The sequence below is a fragment of the Nycticebus coucang genome, chromosome 12, assembly GCF_027406575.1.
Source record: "Nycticebus coucang isolate mNycCou1 chromosome 12, mNycCou1.pri, whole genome shotgun sequence".
Taxonomy (NCBI): domain Eukaryota; kingdom Metazoa; phylum Chordata; class Mammalia; order Primates; family Lorisidae; genus Nycticebus; species Nycticebus coucang.
This window is the reverse complement of record NC_069791.1, coordinates 100,330,085-100,350,392: the sequence shown is the minus strand read 5'-3', so window position 1 is coordinate 100,350,392 and position 20,308 is coordinate 100,330,085. Positions and strand designations below refer to the sequence as shown.

Sequence of the window (20,308 nt, the reverse complement as noted above, 5' to 3'; positions counted from 1 at the left end):
GGCCACAGGGGGAGGGGCTGCCTTACTGCGGAGGTCGCGGAAAGACATGGTTCCCAGCAGCCACGGGTCACAGCCGCTTGCCCCTCAGCGCTCCGGGATCCAGAGCTCATCGGTCTCTATGGCAACCAAGGAAGGCCTGGACAGCCCGCGATTGGGGCCAAATGAGTGGAGCACTGAAGCAGCCACAGCGTGCGCAGGCGCACGAGAAGGGGCGCGCAGCAGACTGTACACCGGAGACGCCGAGGGAAGCGGGCGTGGCGCTGCCGACCTCCGCAGGGGGCTGTGAGCCCTGGATCCTTCGAATCCCTCTTTTCACACTTAGCAAGCCTTTGCTACCAGGTGACATGCTCAGAGCATGTACCCGCTATGTGTTCGACACTGTGCTAAGCACTTAACAAACTGCTCATTTCCTCCTCAGTTCTCTAAAGAATGTACTATAATCTGACCAAGCCGGGACCTCGGCCTGTGCGCGGCAGGCTTCCTCTCTGGCATCTGTACAATGTCTGGCTCAGCGACCGGCATCCAGAGGTCTGGAGAAATGCCCGTGGTGTGTGGGGGACTAGACTCAGGCTGTGAAGTGGAGACCCAGCCTAGCAGGAAGGTAGGAGAGCTGAGCGACATTCCGCGCATGCGCAGACGGCTCAGACCCCGAGACTAGCCGGAAGTCAGGCCCGAGCCTAGTGCGCAGGAGCCTGCCCTACCCCCGCGGCCTTTTCCGTGCGGGGGGGAGTTCCTGCCTCTGGCTGAGGGAGGAGCAACATGGCGGAGGACCACACCCAGCCCGAGGCCTAACTGGGAGCTCTCTCTGGAGAGTTACCCCCGGGAAAAGGGAAAGGAGGAGACAGAGAACGGCTGCGAGGAGTGGGGAGCTGTGAAATGAGCCGAGACTGGCAAAATGGGCAAATGTTACCTTGCTGACTACACACATAAAGGCCGGCATACACGTATTGAGAAAGGAGTTGCAGCGGAGAAAGGGTTTAATACACAAGGCGCCAGGCAGGAGACAGAAGTAATTTCTCCAGTCCATCTCCAGGAGAATTTAAAGGCTAAGACTTTTAAAGGTAATTCGGAGGATAAAGAGCTAGGGAATTGAGTCTGCTGGTTGGCTGGAGATGAACTCAAAGGGTTAGGAAGCAGAAATTGTCTTCTTGGAAAACGGGAGTTCCTCGGTAGGGATAGCAGCACTTGTTGGAGGACCATTTCGTTGACGTCAGTTGGTTTCCCTCTTCCCTCAGTGCACAATCTGGAATGTGTTTCAAAGACCAGGATTACGCTTACGTTTTACAATAGTGATGTCATCTACAGAAGTGTTTAGGGGAAGTCACAAATCTTCCGTCTGTCAAGGATATGTGACTCTTAAGCGGTATGCAGTTCAGCAATAGGGAAGTTAGGGAACAATAACTGGCTAACTTTTAGCTATATTAAAAATTTCTATAGAAATCAGTCTTTTATCATTTCTGCCTTTTGGCCTTACATTGTTTTTATATAGGTTGTTTCACAGAGAAGAAGGAGCCACCAGATGCCCTCTGTTCCTTGGTGGTATGGAAAAGTATTAGATGCATACATGGAACTTAAAGTCCGTGGAGAAATCCTTATGTAAAATCCTCTGCTCTGACCTAGCACTATATACAAAAATCAATTGAAAAAGGGTCACAAACCTAAATGTAAAATTTTAAACTATAAATTTTCTAAAAGGAAATTTGCTGGAAAAGCTTTGTGACAGGGTGAGGCAAGAATTCTTAGGTATGCCAGAAGCACAATGCCTAAAATAAATTATTTTGGGATGCACTGGACTTCATCAAAATAGAAAATTTCTGCACTTAAAAAGAAACTGTTAAAAAGCAAAATTTCAACAAATTGAATGTAATGATTGAATTAGCATTTATTAGGGGCTCAGGAATGGGACAGCATCTGTAGGGCATGGGTGAACATTGGGTTTTTGTAAAGTAGCTTCGTCAGGAACAAGGAACCAGCATGGTACAAAAGCAACCCATACTTTCCTTGTATGACTTAAGGCAGAGGGGACTTCCTGATCATGTATGGGTTAAGGCAGAGGAGACTTCCTGAGGCATTTGTTGTTGTGAATCTCCTGGGTTTTGGCAGATTGGCCAGTTTGATTATGAGGTATCTAGCCCTAGCTACTCCATTCTGGTTTGGTCTTGTCTGTTGGTGCCTGATGCAGAAGCTCATTCTCATTTCAAAATAATGGCCTTCTTCCCATAAATTTTATTTTACCACATTATTAAGAAAACAAAAAGAGGTGGGGTGTGGTAGCTCACACCTGTAATCCCAGCACTCTAGGAGGCTGAGGCAGGGGATTGCTTGAGCTCAGAACTTTCAGACCAGCCTGAGCAAGAGTGAAACCCCATCTCTATTAACAGTAGAAAAAAATTAGCTGGGTGTTGTGGCTGGCACCTATTATACCAGTTACTTGGGAGGTTAAGGCAGGATGATCACTTGACCCCAGGAATTTGAGGTTGCTATGAACTATGTTGACACCATAGCACTCTAGTCTGGGCATCAGAGATTCTGTCTCAAAAAAACAAAAACAAACAAAAAAAAGAGACGTGTTTAGAATATATAAAGAACTCTTGAGATGGAGCAAGGACTCCTCTCTTGGGGGCCAACTGGGACTCCCAAACCAAGGAAATAAAGAATCTTCCTTCAAGGGAAATTCTAGGCACCTATCCAGCCTTGAAAAGTAAGTGAACAACCTGATAAAAAAGAAGAGGGTAACAAGCAAGCCAGAGTCGCAGGGTGTTTGGGTTCCCTATAGAAACCGAAAGATGACATCTTAGCATACGTTCTTGAGTTGTTTTTCAGAAACTCCACCAAATGGAAAATACTGCCCATTATCCCATAGACCTCAGAGAAGTGGGAATTGAGGACTGAACTCTGACTCTTTTTTGGTTGTAAACTTCTTGAGGGCCCTGAATAGAGTTACACCCACAAGAATAAAAGAATCTCTCAATCCACCTATGGCCTGAAAGCCCCTCTCCTTCAAGATAACCTGCCTTTTTCGCCAAACCAATGTATAACCTCCATGTATTGATTTATAATTTTGCCTACTATTAGGGCAGAAAATCACTAGGTACTCACAGCAGGTTGGAGAATGAATTCTCAGACGGTGATTAGGATAGAAGTACAACATTTACTTATTTTTGAGAGAAAGAGGGAAGGAAAGGAAGGACAGAAGGTAAAGAAACAGAAAGAGAGTGAGTGACCACGGCAAAAAGTAAAGGAGAAAGCACCGGGAAGTTGAAGAAAAGCAGCTGGTGTTTTAAAGTGTAAAAATGGCTTTTTTCCCCTTTGCTTTAGCCAACTGATAACAAAAAAAAGATGAAGCTGATGGGACCATTGTTATCCTAAATAACGCAGGCTGCTGCTGGACAGGCCCTGGCAGGACTGATGAACCTGTGTGTGGCCCTCTGGAGTTGTTTATTCACTTGCAAGGCCTTCTGTTTTAAGCTAAGAGACCAGATGCTTCAATGACCATAGTGCTGGTCAAGGACCCAGTGCATTTTGTGCACTTAGTAGTGACTATGGATTTAGTCTAGAGTAGGAATGCTTTGAAGATATAACCAGTTTAAGATAGGTGTCTTGTAACCTTGTAACCTATGAGGGCAAATCTGTTTAATGTATACTATGATGATTATTAACATTGCTGGTGCTGCTTTTACTGTGAGAGTATAAAAGTAACAAAGGGAAACAGGAGAGCAGAGCAATTCTTTGTGGAGATATCATCACTGCTCTTTGGAGTTACTGCCTTTTCCGTAAATAAAGTGAAGTTATTGATCTCCCATCTGATTCTCTGTTGATTGCCTTGGGTGACAGGCAGACGAACTCCTTGGTCCAGCTACAAAGTGGTTGCAGGTGTTCTTTCTGGCTTTTCTGAGTTCTTGGAATCTGGTGCTGGCGAGAACTGAGGCAGAGTTGGAGGGGAGAGTCACACTCCTTCCGTCTGCTTAGGGCTCTTCACGGCCGAGAAAGAACTCTCAGAGACAATGATTTAGGCCAGAGGTGTTTTAATGAAATAGAACAAAGGGGATAGTTGTGAGTTTTCTCTTCAGAGGGGCAATTCTGTGCTGTGAATTTATATTGCTTTAGTTTTGATAGTTCATTTTCCTTTGTTAGGTAGATTGTTAGCACAGCCACCTTTCACCAACTACTGCTTTCCTGAAAAAAAACCTTTGCTTGTGGTCAGGATCAGTGTCTCAACACCTGTAATTCCAGCAATATGAGAGGTATGCTGGAGGTCAGGAGTTCAAGACCAACCTGGGCAACACAGTGACAGCCTGTTTGTGCAAAAAAAATTTTAATTAGCTGGACATGCTGGTGCATTCCTGTAGTTCCAGCTACTCAGGAGGCGAAGGTGGGAGGATCATTTGGGCCAGGAATTTGAGGTTGCAGTGAGCTATGATCACACCACTGCATTCCACCCTGGGTGACAGGGTGAGGCCCCATCTCTAAAAAGAAAAACATTTTCTGAAAATAAAAAACAACCCTTGCTTGTCAGTCATGCGAAGTTTGAATCTTAGGCAGTAGCTGCCTATTTTCCTTACTTGGCACCAAGCAATCGTCTTTTTTTCTTGCTATAAATCTCGGGGTAAGTGGCTTTGCTGTGCCATGTGAGTGAACCCAACTTTGGTTTGGTAACACTCTCAATACTTGATAATTAGAAGATAAACAATCCAATCCCCCAAAATTTAAGATACTTCACAAAAGAAGATAAATGGATGGCTAAAAATAAGCAAATGAAAAGATGCTCAAGATTGGCATGGCGGCGACGGCCAGTGGGAATTATTTGTCAAAAAGAACCATGAATAAAGAATAGCAGGAGGTGCAGTGAGGGATTTATTAAATGGAGTGAAACCTCAGGATGTGGATTTTGCCACCACTGCTACCCCGGCTCAGAGGAAGGAGATGTTTCAGTCGGCTGGGATTCAGATGATAAACAACAAAGGAGAACAGCAGGGGCGGCGCCTGTGGCTCAGTCGGTAGGGCACCGGCCCCATATACCTAGGGTGGCGGGTTCAAACCCGGCCCCGGCCAAACTGCAACCAAAAAATAGCCGGGCGTTGTGGCGGGCGCCTGTAGTCCCAGCTACTCTGGAGGCTGAGGCAAGAGAATCGCTTAAGCCCAGGAGTTGGAGGTTGCTGTGAGCTGTGTGAGGCCACGGCACTCTACCAAGGGCCACAAAGTCAGACTCTGTCTCTACAAAAAAAGAAAAAAAAAAAAAAAAGGAGAACAGCACAGAACAATTACTGCCAGGCTTCATGAAGAAAATTATGAAATTACAATACTATGGATTGATGTCCTCACTGATGGAAGACATGCTGAGGTAGAATTCACAGCTGACTGGCAGAAAGAAGCTGAACGCAGAGATCTCACTATAGATTCACTGTTTTTAGGTTTTGATGGCACCTTATTTGACTATTTTAATGGTTATGCAGATTTAAAAAATAGGAAAGAGATTTGTTGGATGTGCTAAACAGAATACAAGATTATCTAAGAATTTTAAGATATTTTAGTTTTTATGGGACAACTGTAGACAAACCTGGTGACCATGATCCTGATACTTTGGAAGCAACTGCAGAAAATGCAAAAGGCCTGGCTGGAGTATCAGGAGAGAGGATTTGGGTTGAACTGAAAAAAATTCTTTTATTTATTTATTTATTTATTTATTTATTTATTTATTTTTATTGTTAAATCATAGCTGTGTACATTAGTGCAATCAAGGGGTACAATGTGCTGGTTTCATATACAATCTGAAATATTCTCATCAAACTGTTCAACGTAGCCTTCATGGCACTTTCTTGTATGTAGACATTTGTATTCTGCCTTTAGTAAGTTTCGCCTGTACCCATTCTAAGATGTACCATAGTGTGGCTCCACCCATTACCCTCCCTTCACCCTAACCGCCCCTCTCCCTTCCACTTCCTTAGCCCTTTCCTCTTGTGCTATAGTTGGGTTATATAGCCTTCATGTGAAAGCTAGGGCTGAGTACATTGGATAATTTTTCTTCCATTCCTGGATACTTTACTAAGAAGAATATGTTGCAACTCCATCCGTGTAAACATGAAAGAGGTAAAGTCTCCATCTTTCTTTAAGGCTGTATAATATTCCATGGTATACCTAGTATTTGCTAGTCCATTCTTGGGTCAATGGGCACTTGGGCTTCTTCCATGACTTAGCAATTATGAATTGGGCTACAATAAACATTCTGGTACAGATGTCTTTGTTATATTGTGATTTTTGATCTTCTGGGTATAACCCTAGTAAAGGAATTATAGGATCGAATGGCAGGTCTATTTTTAGGTCTCTAAGTATTCTCCAAACATCCTTCCAGAAGGAACATATTAGTGTGCATTCCCACCAGCAGTGTAGAAGTGTGCCCTTTTCTCCACATCCATGCCAACATCTCTGGTTTTGGGATTTTGTTATGTAGGCTACTCTTACTGGGGTTAGGTGATATCTCAAAGTAGTTTTGATTTGCATTTCTCTGATGATTAAGGATAATGAGCTTTTCTTCCTGTGTTTGTAGATCGTGCGTCTGTCTTCTTTAGAGCAGTTTCTCTTCAAGTCCCTTGCCGACCCTGAGATGGGATCACATGTTCTTTTCTTGCTAATACGTTTGAGTTCTCTGTGGATTCTGGTTATTAGACCTTCATCGGAGGTATAACCTGCAAATATTTTCTCCCATTCTGAGGGCTGTCTGCTTGCTTTACTTACTATGTTCTTGGCTATGCAGAAGCTTTTTAGTTTGATCAGGTCCCAGTAGTATATTTTTAATACTGCTTCAATTGCCTAGGGAGTCCTCCTCATAAAATATTCACCCAGGCCGATTCCTTCAAGAGATTTCCCTGCACTTTCTTCAAGTATTTTATAGTTTCATGTCTTAAGTTTAAATCTTTTACCCAGTGAGAGTCTATCTTAGTTAATGGTGAAAGGTTTGGGTCCAGTTTCAATCTTCTACAGGTTGCCAGCCAGTTCACCCAGCACCATTTGTTAAATAGGGAATCTTTTCCCCACTGAATGTTTTTAATTGGCTTGTCAAAGATCAAATAACGGTAAGTAGCTGGATTCATCTCTTGGTTCTCTATTCTGTTCCAGACATCTACTTCTCTGTTTTTGTGCTAGTACTGTGCTGTTTTGATCACTATCGATTTATAGTACAGTCTCAGGTCTGGTAGTGTGATTCCTCCTGCTGTGTTTTTATTGCTGAGTAATGTTTTGGCTATTCAAGGTTTTATCTGATTCCATACAAAACAAAGTATTACTTTTTCAAGATCTTTAATCTCATAAATGCCTCTCATTTGTAAAATGTAATAATTTAGTTGTTTAAATTGTTGGGGAAACTGAATCTTTGTCTTAGGGTAAGATTCTTACCTTTTAAACCTTGTAGTTATCAGTTAGGCTGAGTGAATGGGTGACTTCATGGTAAACTGGGATCCTGTTTTGTGGAAAGTGAGTTTTTAAGAGTAAGAGAAATTAGACAGGAGAATGGCATTGTGTAAAGAAAGAATCTTGTATGACAAATTTTGTCCTGAAACAGAATGGTTGTGTAAGAAAGTGAAAGGCAGGGCAAAAGTTAAAGAAAGTTTAGAATGTTTATAGATGGTCTGTGCAGGTTAAATGAAGTTCATAAAAGAGACTTTGTGAAAGAATTTACATGTGATCCAGTTGACTATGTATTTCCTTTAAAATCTTTTGGCTGGTAATTTTCTTTAAACAAATGTTTTAGGCCTTTGATATTTAACAAACCTTCCAAAATAAAAACTCTAAATCTGGGACTATCAGGTTTGTCCCCCAAAACCCGCCCCCTCAAGTCCAAGCCTCCTCTCCCTCTCCCAAGCAACTGCCGGCAGTGCAGGACTGGACCTCTGTTCCTCCACCAGCGCAATACTAACACCTGAAATGGGCATCCAAATCCTCCCTACTGGGGTTTATGGCCCCTTGCCCCCCAACACTTTCGGACTTCTTCTTGGCCATGCCAGTACCACCCTGCAAGGCCTCACTATTCCCCCCGCATCATTGATAATGATTACGCCGGAGAAATTAAAATATTTGCTTCTGCCTCCCTCGGCCCTATAACCATTCACCCAGGCCAAAGAATAGCTCAGCTCTTCCCCTCCAAACATCCTTATTCTCTAAAAACCCGGGGTACTCATAACCTCGGTTCCTCTGACGGTTATTGGGTCAGACAAATCACACAAGAAAAACCCCTCCTTAAGCTACAATTAAACGGCAAAACTTTTGAAGGATTACTTGACACTGGGGCAGACGCCACAGTAATCGCCAGTAAATACTGGCCCCCTTCCTGGCCCCTCACTACTTCCCTAACCCATCTCCGGGGTATTGGCCAAACCTCCAACCCCCAACAGAGTGCTGAAATCCTCAAATGGACAGACGAGGAAGGCAACACTGGTACTGTCCAACCTTATGTTGTGCCTGGCCTCCCAGTCAATCTCTGGGGCAGAGACATCCTGGCCCAACTAAGACTAATTATGTGCAGTCCAAATATGAAAGAAAATGCAGCCAGATGGCTGCCTGAAAGATTAGTAAAACAAATTGATAACAATTCTAAAATCCAGGGAGAAAAACCTCCCTGAGATTATCTTTCTCCTTTCCCTTCCAGAACCACGGATTTCCATCCATGATGCTGCCTTATCTCCTGATCTTCTGCCTTCCGGCACTGGGCCAACCTGTTCCAGCAGTTACCAAGCCCTTCGCTTGGCGCTTTTATTTAACTGAAAACTCGACCGATGAAAACACAGATTGACAAACTTCATAAGCTTAACTTAGATTTACAAAAACAAAAATTTTCTTCTGAGGCAAACCAGTGATGGAAATCCTCCATGCACTCCTTACTCATGCCCCTTGCAGGTCCCCTTATTCTTGCTATTAATAATCACCCTTGGACCCATTATTCTTAATAAAATCATGAATTTTATCAAATCACAGATTGACTCCCTGGCATCAAAACCCATTCAAGTCCATTATCATAGACTCGACCTTGCAGACCGGGGCCTTGCCGAACCTAACAACGAAGATATTCCTCCGGGAACCGCGTAAGCACTCAGAGCTATGCATGTTGACTCACCATCATGTGTGAGTACAACCTGGGTACCTTTTTACGGGGTGCAATAAAGACACTGCAGAGGGAAGGCATAAACAGCCTGTCTGAGTCCCTTGGAAGCAAACCTGATTTGCATAGAGGTTAGCGTCGTAAAAATTTCTCCTCTCCTCCCCAAAAGACGCTCAAACTTATCATGCGGTCATTATGCCCGCGGGAGGAATCAGGTCAATACTTCCCCCCAAAAGGTTAATGCCCTCTCTTCTACGCCGACAACTGACAGACCCCAACAATTTAAAAAACTAAAAGGGAGGAGATGCCGGGAGCCAAAACATCTCACAAGAATACCCCTTGCTATCTTGATTTTACAGGCAAACTGTTCTCAGGAATTCAACCATAAACAGCAACAGTACTTTCCCCTTGCGTATCTCCTCAAAAATGCACCCCCCGCCTTAGGGTCTTTCTCCTAGTAATTTTCCAGAAACTAGCCCCCTCCCCGCCCTGTTAGGAACAGCCCTTAGTTACTTCCTCGTTTGTGTGCTTATAAGTCCAGCTGAAAAATAAACTCTTCGGAGCTTGATCAGACTCTTGACTTGCTCTCATTCTTTCGTGTCTCTTGTCCCCTCATTCGACTGACCCCTTTGTTTCCCAGGTCCCCATTGAATTCCCCACGGGCTGGGGCAAATAGGAATTGCATTAAAATTATATATTGCTTTGGGTAGTATAGACATTTTAACAATGTTGATTCTTCCCAGCCATGAGCATGGTATGTTTTCCCATTTGTTAACATCTTCAGCTATTTCTTTTCTTAAAGTTTATAGTTCTCTTTGTAGAGATCTTTCACGTCCTTTGTTAGGTATTCTCCCAAATATTTCATCTTCTTTGGCACTACTGTGAAAGGAATAGAGTCCTTGACTGTGTTTTCGGCTTGGTTATTGTTGGTATATATATGAAGGCTACAGATTTATGGGTATTGATTTTGTAGCCTGAGACATTGCTGTATTCCTTGATCACTTCTAATAGTTTTGTAGTAGAATCCCTAGTGTTTTCCACGGATCATATCATCTGTGAAGAGTGAAAGTTTGATCTCTTCTGACCCTATGTGGATACCCTTGATTGCCTTTTCTTCCCTAATTGCAATGGCTAAAACTTCCATTACAATGTTAAAGAGCAATGGAGACAACGGGCAACCTTGCCTGGTTCCTGATCTAAGTGGAAATGATTTCAATTTAACTCCATTCAATATGATATTGGCTGTGGGTTTGCTGTAGATGGCCTCTATTAGTTTAAGAAATGTCCCTTCTATACCAATTTTCTTAAGTGTTCTGATCATGAAGGGATGCTGGATATTATCAAAAGCTTTTTTTGCATCAATGGAAAGAATCATATGGTCCTTATTTTTTAGTTTGTTTTTGTGCTGAATTACATTTATAGATTTACGTATATTGAACCAGCCTTGAGACCCTGGGATAAATCCCACTTGGTAGTGGTGTATAATTTTTTTGATGTGTTGTTGGATTCTGTTTGTTAGGATCTTATTGAATATTTTACCATCAATATTCATTAGTGATATTGGTCTATAATTTTCTTTTCTTGTTGGGTCTTTCCCTGGTTTGGGGATCAAGGCGATGTTTGCTTCTTAGAATGTGTTGGGTAATATTCCTTCTTTTTCTATATTTTGGAAAAGGTTTAGTAATATAGGTACTAGTTCTTCTTTAAAGTTTTGGTAGAATTCTGACGTAAAGCCATCTGGTCCTGGGCTTTTCTTTTTAGGGAGATTTTGTATAGTTGATGCTATTTCAGAACTTGATATAGGCCTGTTCAACATTTTCACTTTGTTCTGGCTAAGTCTTTGTAGGTGGCGTCGTTCCAGGTATTGGTCGATATCTTTCAGATTTTCATATTTCTGAGAGTAGAATTTCTTGTAGTATTTGTTAAGGATTTTTTGAATTTCTGAGGGGTCTTTTGTTATTTCATCATTACCATTTCTGATTGATGAAATTAGAGATTTTACTCTTTTTTTTCCTGGTTATGTTGGCCAAAGGTTTATCTATTTTATTGATCTTTTCAAAAAAACAACTTTTGGATTTATTGATCTGTTGTATAATTCTTTTGTTTTCAATTTCATTTAATTCTCTGATTTTGGTTATTTCTTTTCTTCTGCTGAGTTTGGGGTTGGAGTGTTCTTCCTTCTCCAGTTGCTTGAGATGTCCCATTAATTAATTAACTTCCTCTCTTTCCGTTTTCTTGAGGAAGGCTTGCAGTGCTATAAATTTCCCTCTGAGGACTGCCTTTGCAGTATCCCAGAGGTTCTGGTAATTCGTGTCTTGATTGTTGTTTTGTTCCAGAAATTTGGTGATTTCCTTCTTAATCTCATCTATAACCCATCTATCCTTCAGCATAAGGTTGTTTAGCTTCCATGTTTTTGTATGGGTATGCAGGGTCCTGTTGTAATTGAGTTCAACTTTTATTCTATGATGGTCTAAGAAGATGCAAGGAATAATTTCTATTTTTTTTAAATTTGCTTAGGTTAGATTTGTGGCCTAGGATGGGGTCGATTTTGGAGTATGTTCTGTGGGCTGATGAGAAGAATATGTATTCATTTTTGTTGGGATGAAGTGTTCTGTAGATGTCTGTTAAGTCCAAATGTTGAATGGTTAAGTTTAAATCTAAAATGTCTTTGCTTTGCTTCTGTTTGGAGGCTGTATCCAGCCTGCTAAAGGGGTGTTAAAATCTCCAACTACTATGGAACTGGAGGAAATCAAGTTGCACATGTCTGTTAGAGTTCCTCTTATAAATTTAGGTGCGTTCTGGTTGGGTGCATAAATATTAATAATTGAAATCTCATCATATTGATTATTACCTTTAACAAATATGAAGTGTCCATCCTTATCCTTCCTTATTTTGGTTGGTTTAAAGCCTATTGCATCTGCGAATAGGATTGCAATGCCTGCTTTTTTCTGCTTTCCATTTGCCTGGAGGATAGATGATCATCCCTTCATCTTGAGTCTATATTTGTCTTTTAATGTAAGATGCGATTCTTGTATGCAGCAGATATCTGGCTTGAGTTTTTGTATCCAGTCAGCCAACCTGTGCCTCTTTAGAGGACAATTTAAACCATTCACACTCATTGAGAATATTGATAAGCCTTTTGACAGTCCGGTGGACATTTTTTATCCTTTCGAGACTATGGAGGTTGGAATTTGATCAAAATTTTCTGGGTGGGTTTACTTTTGTGGTGGAGGATTACGCTGGTCCTTATGGAGTATAGGTCTGAGAATATCCTGGAGAGCTGGTTTAGTTATGGCAGATTTCTTCAACATGTGAATGTCATTGAAGTATTTAATTTCTCCATCATAAATGAGACTCAATTTAGCTGGGTACAGGATCCTGGGTTGAAAGTTATTTTGTTTTAGGAGATTAAAAGTCAATGACCATCCTCTTCTAGTTTGAAAGGTTTCAGCAGAGAGATCTGCAGTTATTCTAATATTCTTCCCCTTGTAGGTGATGGTTTTCTTTCATCTGGTTGATTTCAGAATTTTCTCCTTCGTATTAACTTTAGTGAAATTGATTATGATGTGTCTGGGGGATGTCTTATTTGGGTTGAGTCGTGCTGGAGTTCTGAAACTGTCTGCTATCTGAATTTCAGAATCTCTTGGCATGTCTGGAAAGTTCTCCTTCATAATCTCATGGAGAAGAGACTCTGAGCCTTGTGAAGCCACTTCATCGCTTTCGGGGATCGCTATAAGACGAATATTGGTTTTCTTCTAATTATCCCAGAGCTCTATGAGAGAGTGATCAGTTTTTGCCCTCCATTTCTCTTCCTCTTTGAGAGTTTGGGAGCTTTTGAAAGCTTTGTCTTCAATGTCAGAAGTCCTTTCTTCTGCTTGCTCCATTCTGTTACTGAGGGATTCTACTGTGTTTCTCAGATCTTTGAGGGCTGCAACTTCTTGTCTCAATGTGTCAAAATCTTTGTTCATTTGGTCTTTGAATTGGTTGAATTCTTAAGATATCTTTTTGGTTACTGCTTGGAATTCTAATTCAATCTTATTTGCTATCCAGATTCTGAATTCGATTTCTGACATCTCAGCTATTTGTTTGTGAATGGGATCTTGTGCTGTGTCTGCCCCATTTATCCTTGGGGGAGTTGATCTACTCTGATTATTCATATTGCCAGATTTTTTCTGTTGATTTCACCTCATGATTGTTTTTCACCATTGCCTTTGGCTGTCCTCACAGTTGGGGAGGTGTCTCTCCAAGATTAGACCCCAGCGGGATCACTCTATTGTTGCTGGATCTTTGTAGGGAGTGACCGTGTGTAGTTCCTCTGGGGCTGCCCCAGCCAGGGAGTTCTGGTTGTGGAAGCAACTCCGGATCTAGCAACAGAGCAGGAGGTGGTGTGCACAGTTCTGGGAGTGCCTGGCACCCAGTGACTTTGGCACAGAGAGCCCAAGGCTCCTACAGTCTCTGGCCAGGAAAAGGGCTCTGCGCAGAGGCAGGGAGTGCTCTGGGGAGCACGCGGCTACCAGAGTCCTTGGCCAGACAAGCGGGCTGGTGTGGAGGCAGGGAGGGTACAGGAGGGAGGACGCAGGGTTGCAAGGCTCCCTCAGTTCCTGGTCAGGGCATGCAGAAGCCTGGGGTCATGGCGCAGCTCTTATGGAGGTCCAGGCGGTGCCAAGCCCAGGAGTTTGAGGTTGCTATGAGCTGTGATGCCATGGCATTCTACCCAGGGCAACAGCACAAGGCTCAAGTGTGCCAAAACCAGTCTCACTCTGCCAATGAGGGTTAAGGCTGTAAGGCAGCTCAGTCCCCACCTTTAGGCTGCTCAGCTAGGTTACTAGCTCCCGCCAGATCCTTGCTCTGCGACCCTGAGGGCGGAGCTTGCCAGGGCAGTTCTCTCACAATGGCTCCCTGTGGCCCACAGCCGAACACTATTAGCTCCGTCGGGCTTAGCGGCTCAGTGTGGGGCTCTAGACAATGCCCAGAGTTCTCCGCACTCCTGCTCAAGCTCTCCCCAAGGCAGTTCAACTGAGTGCCAAGTCCAAAAATACCGAAACAGTTCACAGGTAAGGCCTTTCCAGTTTGTAGTCTTACTGTTGCTTGTACTTATGGCTGCCAGTGGGATTAGGTCGATCGAACACACGCAACTACTTCCCAGTTTTCCACTGTTTTTGTCCTCCTCTTGGGGTCCAGAAGTCTCTTGCTGACTCCCTGTATCCTCAAAGGGATGATTATAGGCAGATCCCACCAGCCAGAGATACCTGGAGTCTTATCTCCCCAGACTCACCGTGCCCAGTTGCAGGGAAGCTGTTACTCGGCCACCATCTTCTATGTTGTAGTTTTGAGGAAATCCCTTCTTCCTGAACTGAAAAAATTCTTATTGGTAACCATGTAAATCATTTGATTCACCTTATTTATGATTTTGATGTAGCTCCTTATATAGCTTTACCTGCTAATGCAAGTTTAGAAGAACTAAACAAAGTCTGTAAAAATGTTGAAGGATTTTCACCAAACAAATGACTCTTGGCCTCATTATTTAAAGTATAGGATGATATAACAAAATTGGATTTGAGGTTGAAGATTTCAAAAGAAGAGAAAAACCTTGGCTTATTTATATTTAAAAATAGGAAAGATTTAGTGAAAGCAACAGATAATTCTGAACCATTGAAACCCTATCAAGACTTTCACTATTGATTGTAGGGAACCTGATGCAACTACTCGTGTGTGTGAACTACTGAAGTACCAAGGAGAGCACCGTCTCCTAAAGGAAATGCAGCAGTGGTCCACTTCTCCATTTCCTGTCAGTGGCCATGACATCAGAAAAGTGGGCATTTCTTCAGGAAAAGAAATTGGAGCTCTATTACAACAGTTGCGAGAACAGTGGAAAAAAGTGGTTATCGAATGAAAAAACACGAACTTCTAAGTTACATAAAGAAGAAATTCATGGCTAATAAAATCCAGAAAATTTGGGGGAAAAAAAGAAGAGATACTCAAGATTATTAGTCATTAGGGAACTGCATATTAAATCATAATGAGATATCACTACAAAGGTATTAAAATGGCTAAAATAAAAAAACCTGACAATGCCAAGGGCTGGAAAGGATGTTGATCAACTTGACTTTTGTACATTATTGATGAGAATGTCAAATGAGATGAGAAATTATACACTAAAGATATGACTCATCAATCTCACTCCTAGGTATTTGCCCAAGAAACATGAAAACTTATGTTCACACAAAAAGACCTTTACGCAAATATTTATAGCAGCTTTCTTTATAATCACCAAAATCTAGAACCACCCAAGTGTGCTTCAACTTGCAAATGGATAAACAAACTGTGGTATAACTAGACAACAAACCACTCAGCAATAAAAAAAGGAACAAACTTCTGATATATACATGTACAATAATAGTGATGAATCTCTAACGCATTATGCTAAGTAAAAGAAGCTGGACTCAAAAAGCTACATACTGTATGATTCCATTTATATGATTAACTGGACAAGATAAAACTATAGAGACATAAAACAGATCAGGAGGAGTTAGACACAAAGTGGGTACAAAAGTTTTTGGGGGGGATGATGGAACTATTCTGTATCTTGATGTTTTGTTGGTTACATGACAGTGTTTATCAAAACTCATAAAATAGTGCACCAAAATTTAGGGTGAACTTTACCATATCTAAAATTATATCTCAGTAACCATGACTAAAAACAAATAAAAAGCGTTAAATAAAACTGTCCAATGACGGGTGGCGCCTGTGGCTCAGGTCAGTAAGGCGCCGGCCCCATATACCGAGGGTGGGGGGTTCAAACCCGGCCCCGGCCAAACTGCAACCAAAAAATAGCCGGGCATTGTGGCGGGCACCTGTAGTCCCAGCTACTCGGGAGGCTGAGGCAAGAGAATCGCTTAAACCCAGGAGTTGGAGGTTGCTATGAGCTGTGTGAGGCCACGGCACTCAACAGAGGGCCATAAAGTGAGACTCTGTCTCCACAAAAAAAAAACAACAACTGTCCAAGTGACTTCCCATTATAGTTAGAATAAAGCTCAACCTCTTTGGTGGGGCCTCCTCTGTGCCCCAGCCACTCTACTTGCTTCCTTTCTTTCATCCATCCTGCCTGGCCCTCCCTTAATCAGGCTTCTTTTGTCCCTGCCTTGAGAGAGACCTGAAGTTCCCTCTGCCTGGACTGCAGGTCTTCCCAGCTTCTTCAGATCTTTGTATGGCTGGTTCCTTTGTTTCATTCAGGTCTCACCACCTATACCAAAGCAGACCATGACCCTCTGTGTTACATTACCCTGTTTTATGTTGTCTGCTTCTCTGTTTACAAGCTGGACATGTGAGCTCTGTGAAAGCAGAGACCTGTTTTCTATCCTATTCTTGACTACATCCCCAAGTCTATGATTACATCTGGCACTGCACAGTTCCTCCGAACCCAATGAATGAATTCATGAGAGTAAATCACTGGAGGGAGGTGAAAAAAGTCCTTGAGGACAGGCCATGACTTCAGTTTCTTGTCCCTCGACCCCTACCATGCTTCTCTCCTGGCTGTGATGTCTAGTTGGCGCTGGCTTTAGGGCAGTGCTGGTTAGTTCTGGGTTTGTGTGCTCACATTGGGTCACCAGAAGTCCACTAGCTCTGCTTTGCAGTTATGAACTGCTGTGAACAAGCTTCCAGAGCTTCCCCTAAAGAGAAGATGTGAGCTATGCAACCTTAACCATAATCTAGTTAACCTTTCAATGATAAAGATTCTTCAACTTTGAGAAAGGGAGGCAGTAATACTTGGTAGGGTTGCTGTGAGAGTTAAATGAGATGTGATGGGCAGTTTGGGGTAGACCACACTCAGTGCCCATTCTAGCTGGCAGAGCTTGGAGGGTGCACAAGAAGGGAATCAAAGCCTCCTCTTTTGGTTTTTAATTTTTAATTACTTTGTCAAGGCATGAGTGGCATACAATATAATCTGTACATATGTCAAGTCTGCAGTTGGATGAGTTTTAACACATGCATACATCCATGAAACCATCAACCACAATCAGGATAGCAAATAGGCTCAGTGCCCATAGCACAGTGGTTATGGCGCCAGCAACATACACCGAAGCTGGAGGGTTCAAACCCAGCCCGGACCAGCTAAACAACATTGACAACTGCAACAAAAAAATAGCTGGGCATTGTGGCAGGTGCCTGTAGTCCCAGCTACTTGGGAGGCAGAGGCAAGAGAATCACTTAGACACCACGGCACTCTACTAGGGGTGATATAGTGAGACTAGGTCTCCAAAAAAAAAAAAAAAAAAAGATAGCAAATAAATCCATCACCTCAACATTTTCTTGTGCTCCCATCTTGGTAATTCCTTCTTTTTGGCCCTTCCTGTATCTCCATAACCCCCATCACTAAGCAACCATTGTTCTGATTTTTGTCAGTATAGATTTGCCTGTTTCTAGAGTTTCATATGAATGGAATCACCCTACATCATGCTCCTTTATATTTGGCTTCTTTCACTCGACATAACCGAGTTTCATCCATATGGTAGTGTGTTTCAATAATTCAATCCTCTTTATTCTTGAATAGTATAACCATCTATGGACATATCACTGTTTACCCATCACCTGTTGCTGGACATTTTCAGTTTTTGGTATGAATATTCATGTAGAAATCCTTGTATGGACACAAACTTTCTTTTCTCTTGAGTGAATACCAAAGAATCACTGTCAGAGTCATGAGGCAAGTGAACATTTAATGTTGGTTTTGTCTTCAAATAACTTTAAATTGTAGAATTGCTTTAGATTTATAAAGAACTTGCAAAGATAGTATACAGTGTTCCTTACACTCCATCTATCCTCCTCTTTATTGTTAACGACTTAACATTAATACATTAGTCACAACTAATGAATGAATATGGGTACATTATTGTTAGCTAAAGTCCATTTTTAGTGGACTTCTCACTTAACATCCTTTTTCTGTTTCAGGATTCTATTCAGGACCCTGCACTGCAATTATCTTTTTCTTTTTTGTTTGAGACAGAGTCTCAAGCTGTCACCCTGGGTAGAGTGCCATGGCATCATAGCTCACAATCTCCAACTCTAGGGCAGATCCAAGCGATCCTCTTGCCTCAGTTTTTCTATTTTAGTAGAGACGGGTCTCACTTTTGCTCAGGCTGGTCTCGAACTTGTGAGCTCAAGCAATCCACCCACCTTGGCCTCCCAGAGTGCTAGGATTACAGGCGCGAGCCACCGCGCCCAGCCCCTGCATTACTTTTAGTTGTCATGTCTTCTTAGGTTCCTCTGGACTGTGACAGTTTCTCAAACTTTCAGTGTTTTTGATGACCCTGACTTCTTCTTCTTCTTTTTTTTTTTTTTTTTTTGTAGAGACAGAGTCTCACTTTACTGCCCTCGGTAGAGTGCTGTGGCGTCACACGGCTCACAGCAACCTCCAGCTCTTGGGCTTATGTGATTCTCTTGCCTCAGCCTCCTGAACAGCTGGGACTACAGGCGCCTGCCACGACGCCCGGCTATTTTTTGGTTGCAGTTTGGCCGGGGCTGGGTTTGAACCCACCACCCTCAGTATATGGGGCCAGTGGCCTACTCACTGAGCCACAGGTGCCGCCCAACCCTGGCTTCTTAAAACTGACCATTTTAAGGAGTAATGGTCAGTTACTTTTTTAATTGTGGTAAAATATTCATGAAATGAAATTTACTCTTTTATGTGTATAATTTCAGCAACATTAAGTACATTCACAATGTTGTTCAACCATCACCTCTGTCTAGTTTCAAAACATTTTAATCACTTCTAAAGGAGGAGACCTCATTAAACAGTCACTTCTCATTCCTCCCTCCCCCCAGACTCTGGTAGACTACTTTCCATCTTTATGGATGTTTCATATAAATTGAATCATATGATATATGACCTTTTATGTCTAGATTCTTTCACTTAGCTTTTTTTTTTTTTTTTTGAGACAGAGTCTCACTCTGTCAGCCAGGCTAGAAAGCCACAGTGTTATCATAGCTCACCTCAACCTCCAACTCCTGGGCTCAAATGATCCTCCTACCTCAGGCTCCCAAATTGCTGGGATTATAGGTGTAAGCTGCTTGTACCTGGCCAGCATAATGTTTTTGAGGTGCATCCATATTTTAGCATATGTCAGTACTTTATTCTTTCTCATGGCTGAATAATATTCCATTGTATGAACATATTACAGTTAGTTTCTTCATTCATTAGCTAATAGACATTTGGGTTGTTTTTAATTTTGGCTATTGTGAATAGTGCTGCTATGAACATTCGTGTACAAGGATTTGTTGTTGTTTTTTTTTTTTCAGACAGAGCCTCAAGCTGTCACCCCGGGTAGAGTGCTGTGGAATCACAGCTCACAACAGCCTCCAACTCCTGGGCTCAAGCTATTCTCCTGCCTCTGCCTCCCAAGTAGCTGGGATTACAGGCGCCTGCCACAATGCATGGCTAATTTTTTGGTTGCAGCCGTCATTGTTGTTTGGTGGGCCTGGGCTGGATTTGAACCTGCCAGCTCAGGTGTATGTGGCTGGTGCCTTAGCTGTTTGAGCCACAGGTGCCGAGCCACAAGGATTTGTTTTAATACCTGTTTTCAGTACTTTCAGATATATGCCTGAAGAGTAAAATTGCTGAGTCATGGGCGGTGCCTGTGGCTCAGTGAGTAGGGCGCTGAGGGTGGTGGGTTCAAACCCAGCCCCGGCCAAACTGCAACAAAAAATAGCCGGGCGTTGTGGTGGGCGCCTGTGGTCCTAGCTACTGAGGAGGCTGAGGCAAGAGAATTGCCTAAGCCCAGGAGTTAGAGGCTGCGGTGAGCTGTGACGCCATGGTACTCTACCCAGGGTGATGAAGTTTAAGACTATCTCTAAAAAAAAAAAAGAAAAGAAAAGAAATTGCTAAGTCATATGGTAATTCTACATTTAACTTACTGAGACTGCAAAACTCTTTTCCATCGAAGCTACACCACTTTACCCATATATTCCTTTTTTTCATTAAACCATAACTGTGTACATTAATGCATTTATAGCTTCTGCACAGCCAAGAATACAGTAATTAAAGCAAGCAGATAGCCCTCAGAATGGGAGAAGATATTTGCAGGTTATGTTTCTGACAAAGGTTTGATAACTAGAATCCACAAAGAGTTCAAACTAATTAATAAGAAAAGAACAAGTGATCCTATTTCATTGTGGGCAAGAGCCTTGTACCTGTATATTCCTATCAGCAATGTATCAAGGTTC

At 42.4% G+C, this 20,308-nt stretch overlaps 1 protein-coding gene and 1 pseudogene across 5 annotated transcripts in view; one reads left to right on the top strand and one right to left on the bottom strand.

Moving 5' to 3' along the window:
* CLUAP1 (clusterin associated protein 1) overlaps nt 1-20,308 on the bottom strand; it is an 81,607-nt gene that overhangs the window by 48,705 nt on the left and 12,594 nt on the right. The window contains exon 1 of one of the 5 annotated variants that reach the window (XM_053555332.1): nt 27-199. The exons of 1 other annotated variant lie outside the window; for it this stretch is intronic. In XM_053555332.1, coding sequence (XP_053411307.1) covers nt 27-48 — 22 coding nt within the window. In that variant the 5' untranslated portion in view covers nt 49-199. Of the gene's footprint in view, nt 1-26; nt 200-20,308 lie in introns of those variants that run through there. 3 more of the 5 variants (XM_053555326.1, XM_053555333.1, XM_053555331.1) reach the window with 3 other exon arrangements.
* LOC128562059 (CCA tRNA nucleotidyltransferase 1, mitochondrial-like) lies at nt 162-15,079 on the top strand (annotated as a pseudogene).